At 44.2% G+C, this 15,547-nt stretch overlaps 1 protein-coding gene across 1 annotated transcript in view; it reads right to left on the reverse strand.

The window, feature by feature from the left end:
• Positions 1-12,114: 12,114 nt before the first annotated feature.
• Positions 12,115-15,547, reverse strand: part of TSPAN31 (tetraspanin 31) — a 37,243-nt gene continuing 33,810 nt past the window's right edge. Inside the window, exon 6 of the mRNA XM_075851960.1 lies at positions 12,115-13,841. Within this exon, the coding sequence (XP_075708075.1) occupies positions 13,767-13,841 (75 nt within the window). The 3' untranslated portion in view covers positions 12,115-13,766. The remainder of the gene's footprint in view (positions 13,842-15,547) is intronic.

Here is a 15,547-nt window from a genome sequence, read left to right on the forward strand (position 1 = left end):
GGTGCCCTATGCGGATGCTGCCGCGGTGCCCTCAGCAGATGCTGCCACAGTGATGTCAGGGGCTTGCCCAGAGCTGGAGTCCCGGAGCAGAGCCGCTTCTAGCACTCTGCCTGGGATTCCAGCTCTGCTCCTGACATCACTGTCCATATATGGACAGAGATGTCAGGGGCAACCCCAGAGCTGGAGTCCTGGGCAGAGCGCTGGTAGGCTCTTCCTGGGACTCCATCTGTGCTCCTGACATCACTGGGACTCCTGCTCTGGGGAAGCCCCTGACATTATTGTCGATGTATGGACAGCGATGTCAGAGGCTTCCCCAGAGCAGAGCCTATACTAGTGCTCTGCCCGGGACTCTGGCTTTGGGGGAAGACCCTGACACACTGTCCACATATGGACAGTGATGTCAGGGAATTCCACAGAGTTCCGGAGCAGAGCCTGCTCTGGGGAAGACCCTGACACACTGTCCATATATGGACAGCGATGTTAGGGAATTCCACAAAGTCCCAGAGCAGAGCCTATACTAGCGCTCTGCACGGAACTCCGGCTCTGGGGAAGCCCCAGACATCGTGTGTCCAAACATGGACACCGATGTCAGGGAATTCCAGAGTCTCGGAGCAGAGCCGATACTAGCGGCTCTGTGTCCCGCGGGCCGCGTGCTTGAGACCCCTGCCTTAGAGCATCTGGCAGGGAGATGAGATCGGTGTGAATGGTTATTAGGAATGGACTGAAACAGTCTATTGTAGAAAGCCATTGTGTGCGTCGGGTTTCAGGAGCAGGCAGCATGAAGTGTTCCCCGAACAGATCAGCAGTATTCAGTGTGAACAGCGTTGAATATGGATTTTGCCTAGCAACAGCCAGTAGCTGAGGATGGGGCAGCAGTTCAGGAACAGTTTTACAATAAAGAGGTTGAAATGGATAATAACGTATATTGCAATATTTCTTGAAATCACCTGCCTTATATGTTAAAAGAATAAATAAAAATGAAGTGATCGTTACCATCTAACAAATATTTGTTGACCAAACATCACCCTAATGCATTCTAATGTGTATGGCCACCTTAACCCCTTCCCTCTTTAGCCACTTTTGACCTTCCTGACACCCTAATTTTTCAAATCTGACATGTTTCACTTTATGTGGTAATAACTTCAGAATGCTTTAACCGATCCAAGCGATTCTGCGATTGTTGTCTCGTGACACATTGGACTTTGTTACTGGCAAAATTTGCTCGATACATTCAGTATTTAATTGTGAAAAGCACCACAAGTTAGTGAAAAATTAGCATTTTTATAAATTGAAATGTATCTGCTTGTAAGGGCTTATTTACAAGCTTATTTTCACGCGCCTCGCAAGGACCTATGTTAGTCTATGGGGCCGTGCAGACTGTCCGTGAGTTTCACGCAGCGTGTGTCCGCTGCGTAAAACTCACGACATGTCCGATATTTGTGCGTTGTTCACGCATCACGCACCCATTGAAGTCAATGGGTGCGTGAAAATCCCGCGCAGCACACGGAAGCACTTCCGTGTGACGCGCGTAATTCACGCAACAGCAGTAAAAAGTATGAATGAAAACAGAAAAGCACCACGCGCAAACATACAAACAGTGTCATAATGATGGCGGCTGAAAATCACGCAGCCACGCATCATACAGGGCTGACACACGGAGCTGTTAGGGCGGGTTCACACATGGCGGAATTTCACTTAAATTCCGCTGCGGACACTCCGCAGCGTTAATCCGCAGCGGAGCCGTTTCTCCATTGACTTTCACTTTAATTTAGCAGTGTTCGTTTACACGATGCGTACAATTCCGCTGCGGAGCATAGGCTGCGGAGCGGAATTTGGTGTCCGCAGCATGCTCTGTCTGTTGCGGAGCAGTGGCGGACTGGTTGCGGACTCATGGCGGAATTTCTCCATTGACTTCAATGGAGAGTCAAAATTCCGCAATGAAGTCCGCAGATCTTATGTGTGCTGCGGAGCGTATTGTTTTTACTACCATGACATTTCTTCATTCTGGCTGGACCTATGTATTTCTAGGTCTACAGCCAGACTGAGGAAGTCAATGGGGCTCCCGTAATGACGGGAGCGTTGCTAGGAGACGTCTGTAAATAGTCACTGTCCAGGGTGCTGAAAGAGTTACGCGATCGGCAGTAACTGTTTCTGCACCCGGGACAGTGACTACCGATCTCAATATACATGTATCTGTAAAAAAAACTATAAGTTCATACTTACCGAGAACTCCCTGCGTCTGTCTCCAGTCCGGCCTCCCAGGATGACGTTTCAGTGTAAGTGACGGCTGCAGCCAATCACAGGCCAAGCACAGGCTGCAGCGGTCACATGGACTGGAGCGTCATCCAGGGAGGTCGGGCCGGATGCCGAAAGAGGGACGCGTCACCAAGACAACGGCCGGTAAGTATGAATTTCTTTGACTTTCACTAGGGAAAGTGCTGTCCCTTCTCTCTATCCTGCACTGAATAGGGAGAAGAGAAGCACTTTTCCTGCAGTCCGCAGCGGCCAGTCCGCATCAATTTTCTGCACATTTTGTGCAGATCCGCTGCAGAATCTGCAACGCAGATTCTGTGCGGCATTGATGCGGACAGTTGCGGAGGAATTCCGCCATGTGTGGTCATGCCCTTAAGTGCCTTTTGCTTGTGCAAAACGCACACGCTCTTGTAAATCCGGCCTAAGACAGGCAGTTATACCACACAAAATATTTGCTAATTAACATCCCCCATATGTTTACTTTATATTTGCATTGTTTTTTGAACATCCTTTTACTTTTCTAGGACGTTACGAGGCTTAGAACTTTAGCAGCAATTTCTCCCGTTTTCAAGAAAATTTAAAAAGGCTATGTTTGCAGGGGCCAGTTTAGTTCTGAAAAGGGCCTTATATATTAGAAACCCCCAATAAGTCACCCCATTTTAAAAACTTCACCCCTCGAAATATTCAAAACCGCATTTAGAAAGTTTCTTAACCCTTTAGATGTTTCACAGGAATTAAAGAAGCTCTGTCACCACATTATAAGTGCCCTATCTCCTACATAAGGAGATGGGCGCTGTAATGTAGGTGACAGCAGTGCTTTTTATTTAAAAAAAACGATCTGTTTTCACCACTTTATTAGCGATTGGTCAGCGTCATACACTCCTCTATACAACGCCCACTTGGTCTAAAGTAAAAATACGCCCACTTGGGCATTAAGCAACTCATTAGCATAAATCTAAAATCGCTAATAAAGTGGTGAAGACAGATCGTTTTTTTTAAATAAAAAGCGTTGCTGCCCCCTACATTATAGCGCCCATCTCCTTATGTAGGAGATAGGGCACTTATGTGGTGACAGAGCCTCTTTAAAGCAAACTAGAGGCGAAATTTACACATTTCATTTTTTGTTGTTGCAGAACAAAAATGGATTAAAAATGAATTTCTGCAACACAAAGTTTTACCAGAGAAACGCAACTCAATATTTATTGCCCAGGTTCTGTAGTTTTAGGAAATATCGCATATGTGGCCCTAGCGTGCTTATACCCTGAAGCACCGGCCTCTGAAGCAAAGGAGCACCTAGTGGATTTTGGGGCCTTCTTTTTATTAGAATATATTTTAGGCACCATGTCAGGTTTGAAGGGCTCTTGCGGTGCCAAAACAGTGGACATCCCCCAAAAGTGACCCCATTTGGGAAACTACACCCCTTAAGGAAATTATCTAGGTATAGTGAGCATTTTGACCCTACAGGTTTATTGCAGAAATTATTGGAAGTAGGCCGTGAAAATGAAAATCTACATTCTTGCAAAGAAAATGTAGGTTTAGCTAATATTTTTTCTTATTTCCACAAGGACTAAAGGAGAAAAAGCACTGCAACATTTGTAAAGTCATTTCTCCCGAGTAAAACAGTACCACATAGGTGGTAATAAACGGCTGTTTAGACACGCGGCAGGGCTTAGAAGGGAAAGAGCGCTGTTATGCTTTTGGAACTCAAATTTAGCAGGAATGGTTTGCAGAGGCCATGTCACATTTGAAGCCCCTGAGGGACCAAAACTGTGGAAACTCCCCCACAAGTGGCCCCATTTTGGAAACTACACCCCTTGAGGAAATTATCTAGGGATATAGTGAGCATTTTGACCCTACAGGTTTTTTGCAGAAATTATTGGAGGTAGGCCGTGAAAATGAAAATCTACATTCTTTCAAAGAAAATGTAGGTTTAGCTAATTTCTCATTTCCACAAGGACTAAAGGAGAAAAAGCACCACAACACTTGTAAAGCAATTTCTCTCGAGTAAAACAATACCCCACACGTGGTCATAAACAGCTGTTTGGACACACGGCAGGGCTTAGAAGGGAAAGAGCGCCATTTGGCTTTTGGAAATCACATTGAGAAGGAATGGTTGGCGGAGGCCATGTCGCATTTGCAAAGCCCCTGGGGGACCAAAACTGGAAATGGCCAAAAAGTGACTCCATTTAGGAAACTACACCCCTTGAGGAATTCATCTAGGGGTGTAGTGAGCATTTTGACCCCACTGGTGTTTCATAGAATTGGGCAGTGAAAATAAAAACAATCCCTTTTCTTCAACAAGATGTAGCTTTAGCTCAAAATGTTTCATTTTCTCAACAAATAAAGGAAAAAAAGAACCCCAACATTTGTAAAGCAACTTCTCCGGAGTACTGAAATACCCCATATGTGGCCATAAACTGCTGTTTAGGCACACGGCAAGGATCCGAAGAGGAGCGCCATTAGGTTTTGCTAGATTGGTGTCTTGACACCATGTCGTGTTGCAAAGCCCCTAAGGTATGAGTACAGTGGAAACTACCCAAAAGGGACTCCATTTGGGATACTACACCCCTTGAGGAATTTATCTAGGGGTGTAGTGAGCATTTTCACCCCACAGGTGTTTCATAGATTTTTGAATTGGGCAGTGAAAATAAATATATATTTTTTTTCAGATAAGACGTAGCTTTAGCACAAAATTCATTTTCTCAAAAAATAAAGGCGAAAAAGAACCCCAACATTTGTAAAGCAATTTCTCCCGAGTACTCCATATGTGGTCATAAACAAATTTTTGGGCACACGGCAGTGATCAGGACGGAAGGGGCGCCATTTGACTTTCGGAGTACAGATTTTGCTGGATTGGTTTCTGGTCGCTATGTAGCATCATTTGCAAAACCCCTGTGGGACCAAAACTGTGGAAACCCCCCAGAAGTTACCCCATTTTGGAAACTACACCCCTCAAGGTATTCACCTAGGGGTGTAGTGAGCATGTTAACCCCGCAGGTGTTTTGCATAAATTTGAATTAGTGTGCTCTCAATATTGCAGAGTGAAAATGGGATTTTTCAATAGATATGCCAAAATGTGGTGCCCAGCTTGTGCCACCATAACAAGACAGCTCTCTAATTATTTTGCTGTGTTTCCCGGTTTTAGAATCACCCTACACGGAGCACTAATCTTTTGCCTGGACATTCGACAGGGCTCAGGATTGAAAGAGTACCATGCGAAATTGAGACCTAATTTGGCACCATATAAATTCACAATTGCAGGGCTCTGATGTGAAGTAATAAAATAAACCCCCGAGAAGTGACACCACTCAAGGCATTTATTAAGGGGTGTAGTGAGCATTTTCACCACACAGGTCTTTTCCATAACTGATGGCGCTGCGGATGGTGCAAAATAAAAATTTAAATATTTCCCCAGATATGCCAATTCAGTGGCAAATATGTAATGCCCAGCTTATGCCACTGGAGAGACACCCCAAAAATTGTTAAAAGGGTTCTCCCGGGTATGGCGGTGCCATATATGTGGAAGTTTACTGCTGTTTGCGCACACTGCAGGGCTCAGAGAGGTGGGAGCGCCATTTGGCTTTTGAAGCGTAGATTTTGCTTGATAATAGTTTTGTTTGAGTATTACTGGTGTTTCCATTTATAATGTGGGGGTACATGTAAGCTGGGCAGAGTACATCAGGGGCATAGTCAGGTGGTATAATGGGGTAACCAATAAAATGATACATAGATGTGTGTTACGCTGTGAAGCAATCCTTTCTGCACAGGCCGGTGTCGCACGGATATATGGCGTCCTTTCTTATGCCCCTTTTGGTCCACACTCCGCACCTTTGCAGTTTGGGGAATTTTGCTGGGACAGTGTTGTCCTGGTATAATACGGGCACCGTCACTTCCAGCGGATATGTTTGGGCCCTCCCCTTCCTGGTTCCCTAATTTTAGGGCCCCGATAAATCGCCTCTTGAAACAGACGAAATGTTCCCCTTCGATCTGCACAACCGCATATTTTTTATTTCCTGACTTATTGGAGCCTTAACTAATTGTATATTTTCATAGACGTAGTGGTATGAAGGCTTTTTTTTTGCGGGACGAGCTGTAGATATTATTGGTACCATTTTGGGGTACATGCAAATTTTTAATCACTTTTTGTCCTATTTTTTGAGAGGCAAGTTTACCAAAAAACAGCAATTCTGGCATAGTTATTATTATTTTTATTTATATACAGCGTTCACCATTCGTTATAAATGACCTGTTACGTTTATTCTGCGGGTCACTACGATACCGGCGATGCCTAATTTATAGCACTTTTTCATGTTTTACAAGTTTTTGCACAATAAAATTACTTTTGTAAAAAGAATGTATTTTTTCTGTCGCCATGTTGTGAGAACCATACCTTTTTTTTGTCGGCGGAGCTGTATGGGGGCTTTTTTTTTGCAAGACGAGCTATAGTTTTTATATGTACCATTTTTGGATACATGCGACTTTTTGATCACTTTTTTTATTTCAATTTTTGTAGGTCAGTGACTAAAAAAACAGAAATTCTGGCAGTTCTTTTACGCCGTTCACCGCGTGGAATAAGTAACATATTTTTATAGTTTAGGCTGTCGCGGCGATACCAAATATGTATGGTTTATATATATATATATATTTTCAATAATAAAAGGACTTGATAAGGGAAAAAGGGCGATTGTGTTTTATTTTATTACTTGAAACTTTAATTATTTTTTACAACTTTTTTTTTAGTCCCACTAGGGGACTTGAAGTTCCAACGGTTAGATTTTTTTTCTAATACATTGCACTACCTACATAGCGCAATGTATTAGATCTGTCAGTCATTCACTGACAGCAAGCCGATTAGGCTTCGCCTCTGGGCAGGGCCTAATCGGCTTCCGTAATGGCAGACAGGAGGCCAATGTTAGGTCTCCTGTTGCAATAACAGCAGTCGGCAGTCGTGCGATTGCTGGGCACAGCAGGCGATCTGCTAGCAACCACAAAGATGCAGCGATCGCATCAAATCGCTGCATCTGAGGGGGTTAATGGCAGGGATTGGAGCTAGCTCTGGTTCCTGCCATTACAGGTGGATTTCAGCTGTAACATACAGCTGACATCCACCGCTGATGACGCCGGCTCATCTCCTGAGCCAGCGCCATCTTGCCGGCGGCTACGGAAGCCTTCAGCCCCGGGCGGGGGCTGAAAGTTTTCCGTGCTAGGCACACCGGGAGGCCAGTATTAGGCATCCGGTTGCCATTGCAGCCACCGACACCCCGGCGATTTCATTGCTGGGGTGTCGATGAGCTGCAAACACCTTAAATCAGCAATCGCTTTTGACCGCTACAGATACAGCTGACATCCGGGGATGATGGCACCAACTCAGCTTCTGAGCCGGTGCCATGCATGTGTCGTAAGTATACGATATTTCGCGGGAAGCACTGGCTTTCCATGACGTATACTTACGACAAATGTCGGGAAGGGGTTAAAGAGGATCTGTCACCAGTTTGATTCAGAACTAATCTAATAGATGCTATGATGCTAACTACAGTGATTTATTTTTTTTAAAACACGTTTATTCACTGCAAGATTTTTCTAAATATTCTAATTTGGCTATACTTTCCAAATGGGAGGTAACACTTTCTTTTCACTCTGGGCGGTGTAATGTTTTCTGTATGACGCTGTCCAATCAGCATACAGTTCTCCTCTTCATAGCCCAGCAACAGTGTGATCATATAGTATACAGCTTCCATTCCCAACTGTTTTCAACTAGTGATACTTCAAAGCTAGACCTGCGATCCTGGTGCAGTCTGAGATATGGCTATTTGAAGTGATCCCCCTTCCCTTCTCAGTCTCTCACACTGTGTGAAGCAGCTTCATGCTGATAGGACAGGTCAGAGGCCTGTGAGGCAGCGCCACCTCTGGATAAATCGCTGGTGTTGACACCCACTTGTCAAGTATAGCCTCATTTGCAGGTTTAGAAAAAAAAGCCTATAAACTTCCAAAATATTAAACTTTTTGGGACAATTTTCACTAGCACTATCAGTGTTACAGCGCCTATTAGATTAGCCGGGAGATAGGGCATTACTAAATTAGTGACACTTCCTTTTAGTGGCAATATGTGGAAAGCGGTAGGAATTACATACATTTTGAGCTGAATCTGCTACCCCCACCCTACCCATACCTATTTGTTACACTTCACAGGCAGTGGCTACATAAAAGCCACTTACAATATGCAGAGGCATAGCTAGGATCTCCTGCACCCGGGGCAAAGATTGCCATAAAAAAACTCGATCCCAACATCTCCTTCTCCCTCGCCGTGTTTGCTTGCTCTATCAATCAACAAGGTGTCCATTTTTTTCACAATTTTTTTAATGTAACTTGAGCATAAAACTATTTGTATATTTTATAAGCGATATAGTTCTATAAGGGAGTTACCATAACAATAAATTAGAAGAAAATAAATTAAAGAGGCCACACACAGCTACCTGTAGATAGTGGCACACAGACCCCTTGTAGATAGTGCCACACTGACCCCCCCCCCCCTAGTAAATAGCACCACACTGCCCCCCCCCCTAGTAAATAGCACCACACTGCCCCCCCCCCCTTGTAAAATAGCACCACACAGCCCCTCTGGTAAACAGCACCAACACAGCCCTCGTTGTAGATAGTGCCACGCACAACCCATTGCCCCTCCTTGTAGATAGCAGCACACTCCCACCTTGTAGACAGTGCCACACACAGCCCACCACCCCCTTGTATATCGCACCACACTCCCCACCCCTTGTAAATAGCGCCAGACTGTAAACAGCGGAGAGCGGCAGCCTACCTCTACCACTCTGTCGGACGTGACTGACCGGAGGAGCCGAGGACGTCATGCGGCGCAGGCAGCGGCGGAGATCCTTCGGTCTAAGGTCGGTGACAGCCCAGGAGTGGACCAGTGAGGTCAGGTGGCTAGTCTGGTCCACTCCCAGGCTGTCACAGATCCCAATCAGAATGCCACCGCTCGAACTCCTGGCTTTTCCTAACACTGATTGCTGGTGTCTGACATACAGGGCGCCAATCGGCAGCTCTGCCCCACCTGCTACGCCCCTGCAATATGGTGTATAGATAACTTCCAGATGTGGTAGTTAATGGCAATGACCCTAAAACAGTTACATTGTGCTGAACTTTATAAGCGGATTGGGGGGGGGGTAGGGGGGTTACCTACCTCCCAAGTAAGGTTACATTCGGACAAGCGTGTCCAATTTGCGCATGTGTTTCCTACATTTTTTTGTGCGTTGCGTATTGGCATCGGTGTGCTTTGCGGGTGGCATGCGGTTTTCATGTCCATGCAAACAAATTGAAAAGCGGAGAAATGAAAAAATAAAAATTGGACAGCACAGACATCATCTGTGTGCTATCCATGTTTTTTTCACACACCCAGCACCTTCAGTGGGCAACTAGGTGCGTGAAAGCGCACCAATATAGGACATGCCGTTGTTTCACACAACGGACACTCACTGCGTCAAAAACAGCGAATGTGTGAATAGCCCCGTTGAATTGCATGGGTCTGTGTGCTGAGAGTTATTTCAATGCACAGCACACGGACGAGTATTACGCTCATCTGAATGAGCCCTAAGCTGTATGTTGGTGTGGAGCCTTTAAAATAGAACATGGCAGAAAAGAAAGGTCATTTTCAAAATGGTTACCAATTTGTCATTATGCACTGTAGTCTCAAGAATTAGGGGACTACTTTAGGTTAAGCCACGAAAACCCGCCCCAGGACATTATTCCAAGCGAAAGTGTACATCTGGCATCCACCAAACCCATATTCAATTGTCAAGACTGCCAGTTAGTCAACATCTAAGAAACATGCCTCCTCTTTACCAAGTTATGTACATTACACCACTCCAGCCAATGGTATCGCATTTCAGTAAAGCACCTTGGAAAATGAATTCTTTTTTTTTTTGCACAAATAACGCTAACTCCCCAGCAATATTCTAACAGTGTCGTTCGTTTCTTCCCAGCTCAGTTGTGTTTGTACATCTTAAACCCTTTTCTTATGGGCAGCTGTGTCATGTGATCTTAATCTGACCACCATTAATATACCATGCTCTCATGTGTAGACGTGACTTCTTGTGAACTACAGGATTACATAATCACCAATCTAATCCTTCCTGGCAGCTACAAGATACCTCCCAACTTGTCTCTCTGTATGTCCCTCATGAATAGAGTGCAGTGGAAGAGATATTTTCTGTCCTATGAAAGGGAGCAAGAGTGCAGTCATAAAAGGTGAATCCATACAATGATTAGCTGCAGACTTTAAATAAAATAAAAGCAGCTCCCCTGGCTCACACTGACTGTCTATACTATCTGAGTGCTGTATACAGAGGCAAGTTTATTTCTTTGAGATGCTTCTTCTCACTGTCTTGTGTGTGAAAACCGACAATAGAAATCTATCACTAGCAGGAGGCAGAGGAGAGCTGTGTGAAGCTGCATCACAGACACTGCTGTTAGGGGACAGAAGTTCTAAGTCACTGATCTATTACTTGCTGCACTCAGAGGTCTCCGAGAAGAGCAAGTACAGTGTGATGAGACTTCCAATAAGAGGCAATGTCGGCTGCATTAGGGGAACCATACCAGAGCTGAAGAAGTAACCAAGAGGCAAGACAACCCATAAATGGCCCATCAACTAAAGCAGGTATACGCAAGGCATACACCATAGACTCTACATTATTAATTTACTAATAGCCTATGTAGCATGTTATTGCCTATATAGTGCAGGAGTGCTTCTTTAAGCTCCCAATAAACAATTGTGCCAACACTGCCTCTAGAGGTAGTTAGAAACATGGTAGTGAGCACTGCAAATCAGAACAAAATACCTATCCAGGCTCTGCACATTAGCTCTAGGCAGTCCCTTCTGTGAACTTGCATGGTCCCCCGTCCCCCCATACACTTGCAGTTTAACCCCTTGTCGACATCCCACGTACTATTATGTTGCGGTGACCAAGGGGAAGTATGGAGCGCGCTCCTGGGCTGAGTGCACTTCATACTCGGCAGGTGATACCTCACTTCAGCAGGCGGAATCAACGTTCACTTTGACTCCACCCATTTAACATCTTAAATGCCGCGGCCAATCGTGACCTAGGCATTTAAATTGTTAGAAGCGGGGGGGGGCACCCCCTCAAACACGCCATCATGAGCCGCCTGCCCCCCCTGAGCTCTCCAAAAAAACAAAATTAAAAAGTGATCAAAAAGCCACATATACCCCATAATGGTATCAGTGAAAAAGACAGCTCGCTTCGCAAAAATTAAGCCCTCACATTGCTAAGTTGACGGGAAAAAATAGTAGTAACTTTTTTTTTTTTTTTTAGCAAAATCTTTAAAAATAAATAATTTAAAACATAAAATGAAACAAAAATTCATCGCCATAATCGTATCAACCTGTAGAATAAGGTGCACATTTAGTTTACCGCCTGATGGACGCCATAAAAACCCCCAAAAAAAAATAGCGTAATCGTTTTTTTTCCCATTTCACCACACAGATCAATTTTTTCAGCTCCCCAGTACATTATGCGGTACAACGACAAACTACAACTTGTCCCGCAAAAAACAAGCCCTCATACGGCTAGGTCAACAAAAAATTGTCCGTGTCTCCAAGGGGTTAAAATAACAAAACAGACTTCCAGGGCAGCTTTCGAAAGGAAGAAATTTGATTAGTGGCACGTGGCCCTCCTGCATCCAATTCTACTGGAAATGATTCAGTATGTTTGATTTCCGTCCCTGAACCCTTTTATTAGGAGTTGTCCCCGTAATTTAGGGCATGTAAAATATGATCAATTTAAAGTGGACAAAGCTGTTCAGACAGTGAAATCAGTACAAGAACCCAAAATATTGAAGGGAGAAAATATTTTATTGTATCTTAAAGCAGTTATCTGAATAAATAACTCACATTACGTACTTTGCTGGGGCTTTCCATTTCCGGTTATCAGAATTTTAGGGAAGATTCATCACTGGCGACAATAGGACTTGTCTTAATGCATGAGAAAAGGAAGGGATAAATCCTCAGGCAGGGTTCAAGCTAGAAAGGTTTTGTGATGACTCAGCATCCATTGGAATCGGATCCTACCGTCAGACATTTTTACAGTGCAAGGTTCATCAGCCGATCGATCACCTGTGTGTCCTTATGGCTGAATCCGGCTACATTACAGCAGTATTGTATCTGTTTTTTAAAGCGGATATATTCTGGAAGTGACCTTTGTAGCGGTGAGCTCCTCATTAAATACAACAGGTTTTACGAACTTCTCTTTATGTAGGTTTCAGCAAGCCGAGGTCTGCAGCAGGTTAAATTATACTGTATAAAAACCGTATTGCATAAAAACAGCACAAGTGGCTACCTCACACCTAAAGACTGTGCCATATGCGTAATGTAAACTGCCAGCATTGCATCAGAATACATAGAATTCTTATAAAAACAGAATGTAGCACAACGTCAGTCACTTTATCACTGGCGCAGAACATGTTAACAGTAAGTGGCCAAACAACGTCACATGCATGGAGAGAACGTTCTGCGGTCCGATGTATTTCCAGTTGAGTGTGTCATCCGTCAACATAGACGTGGGATTTCCACCTCCATAAAATCATCAGCTCATTAACTTTATACTTGTGGGCTCATTCTCAGATTGAAACATGCAGAAGAATGCATATTGGGGGGTACCGGGGGCAAACGCTATTCTGTGCAGGCAAGCACATAAGGTCAAAGCCTAGGTCACAATTGATATTTACCTAGAAGAGGTTAGAGGTGCAGCTAGAGACCAGACAGGGAAGGCATGCACGTTGCTTGTAGAATTCGGCGTTCAATGCTCCACTCTATAGTAAATGGGACACTTAACCTTAAATGTTCTGCAAATACATTATTATTAGAAAACCCATGAGATATTTGCTCTTGTAACTGGCTGCTTTCTACACATCATTCATTTCCTCTTTCACAGGCCGTGGTTCTGTATTCGAATATCCAGGCCTTTATGTAAAAGTTTGCCATACAATCACACATGCTTTGGTGCTAAAAACAGATCTTTTACGTTTTGCCATGAACATAAAAAAAACATCATTTTAAGACTGCCGGGCATGTATCTTTCCATATATGTACACAACATACCCTTCATCCAATCCGCCCTTTAAAAACACGGCAAGTAATACCTCTTTAAGAAAACTTAATAAAAACTGGACAGCCAAAGGCCATGGTACAAGCACAGCCTATTTCTAAAATACAAATATCCTTGCACTGATTTCCCCCTAAATGGCCAGAACCCCAAAATACACACAAAACTAATAACCCCTTTATTGTTTACATAATAGATCTGCTAAAATTGTGGCCTGATTGCATTCCTGAAAAAGCCGCCACGTTGGGAGGCTTGGTCTGACTTCTTCCCCTGCCGCATGTCGGACATGGTGTTGTAGGGTTAGAAATTACCAGCTAAGAGATCGGTCCAAAACTGTGAAATTAAATACACGATTGAAGGGTTGCGGGTGGAGCTTCTATAATACTATAAAAATGCACTAGGATTTGCACGAGGATCTTTCTGGTTCCTGTATCTGAATGCAAGCCATACACCGAGAACCTGAAAAAAAATGAGAGAGAAGACAGACATCAGATTTTTTTGTTACAAGCTTTTATAATGCACTTGATCTTCTCATTTATATCATGGACAGACCACGTCAGCAGATTCTACATTAATAGATACATTTTATTGAAGCTCTTTAGCTTCATTTGCCTCTTGTATCCTCAGAGCCGACAAAGGGAATGTTGTTGAACCTCAACACAGCCAATTGGACATGTTACTGGATCAAAAAAAATATTGTAAAAGTGAATCCTTAATGAATTCAATGGGGAAAACCTGCAACAAAAGCGCAACGTTTCCGCAGCATAAATTAACATGCTGCAGTTTAAAATCCTCACCGCAGGTCAATTTATAAAGGGGTTCTCCCATCACAGTGACAGGGGTCCGACTGCCAGGACCCCCAAACCAATCCAGAGAATGTAGGAGTACTGCTAATGGGGCTGTGCTCCTGCTCCCTGCACAACTTTGAATATTCATGCTAGGATCCTAGTGATAGGACTTTGTGATTGGAAAACCTTTTTAAGGCCCAATGCACACGAACGTAAAAACGCCGGTAATTACGGGCCCATAGACTTCTATTGGCCACGGGTACCTCCGCCTATGCTTACGGGAAGGTGCCCGTGCCGTTGAAAAATATAGAACATGGTGTGTGTGTGTGTGTGTGTGTGTGTGAGATTACAGGAGCGTTGCTAGGCAACGTGAGGGTCCATGGTGCTGAAAAGAGTTAAACAATCGGCAGTAACTTTTTCAGCACCCTGGACAGTGACTACCGATCACAATATAGATCAACGTGTGTGTGTGTGTGTGTGTGTGTGTGTGTGTGTGTGTGTGTGTGTGTGTGTGTGTGTTTATAAAAAAAAAAAAAAAAAAAAAAAAAAAAATAAATGAAGAGCTCATACTTACCCAGAACTCCCTGCTTCTTCCTCCAGTCTGGCCTCCCGGGGTGACGTTTCAGCCCTTGTGACCGCTGCAGCCAATCACAGGCTGCAGCGGTCACATGGACTGCCACGTCAACCAGGGAGGTCGGGCTGGATGTCGAAAGAGGGACGCGTCACCAAGACAACGGCCGGGTAAGTATGAATTTCTTTTACTACGGAAAGTGCTGTCCCTTCTCTCTATCCTGCACTGATAGAGAGAAGGGGCTGCCGATTAGTGCAGTGCAAACATGCCCGTAAATATGGGTCCAGTATAAGGGGGAGAGAAAAAAAAAACAAAAAAAAAAAAAACGGGGAAATCCAAGGGCGCAGCCGTGTCAGGAGATTTCCTGATTTTTTTCCTTATACTGGACTTATTCAGCGGATATTGTGCCTTTAAATCTCCGGACTGGGAACTGTGGCTGCAACCGACATTGACAGAGTCACCTCTGAATGCACGTGTGGGATGTTGTGCTCCTAGCATAACATTACCAGGTCAGTACCTTTGACCCTTTTCTTTTTTTGTTGTATATACAAATTCAGGCACGATGTGCGCTTTGTTTTTATTTCTGTAGCGTGATCGTAAATATGGGTGGAATACTGGTGACACCGGACCTGTATTTACGGGCACGGGTCCGTAAATACTGGTGCAATACGGGTCGAATACGTGTGACAAAGGACCCGTATTTACGGGAGGAAACAAAATAAGTTAGTGTACATGAGGCGTAAGATCCTGAGCCCTTTGACTATAAAGGGTATGTTTACATGGCCGAAAAAAAAAATCAGAAGCAG

Source organism: Rhinoderma darwinii, chromosome 2 (genome assembly GCF_050947455.1).
Source record: "Rhinoderma darwinii isolate aRhiDar2 chromosome 2, aRhiDar2.hap1, whole genome shotgun sequence".
In the NCBI taxonomy this organism is placed as follows: Eukaryota; Metazoa; Chordata; class Amphibia; order Anura; family Rhinodermatidae; genus Rhinoderma; species Rhinoderma darwinii.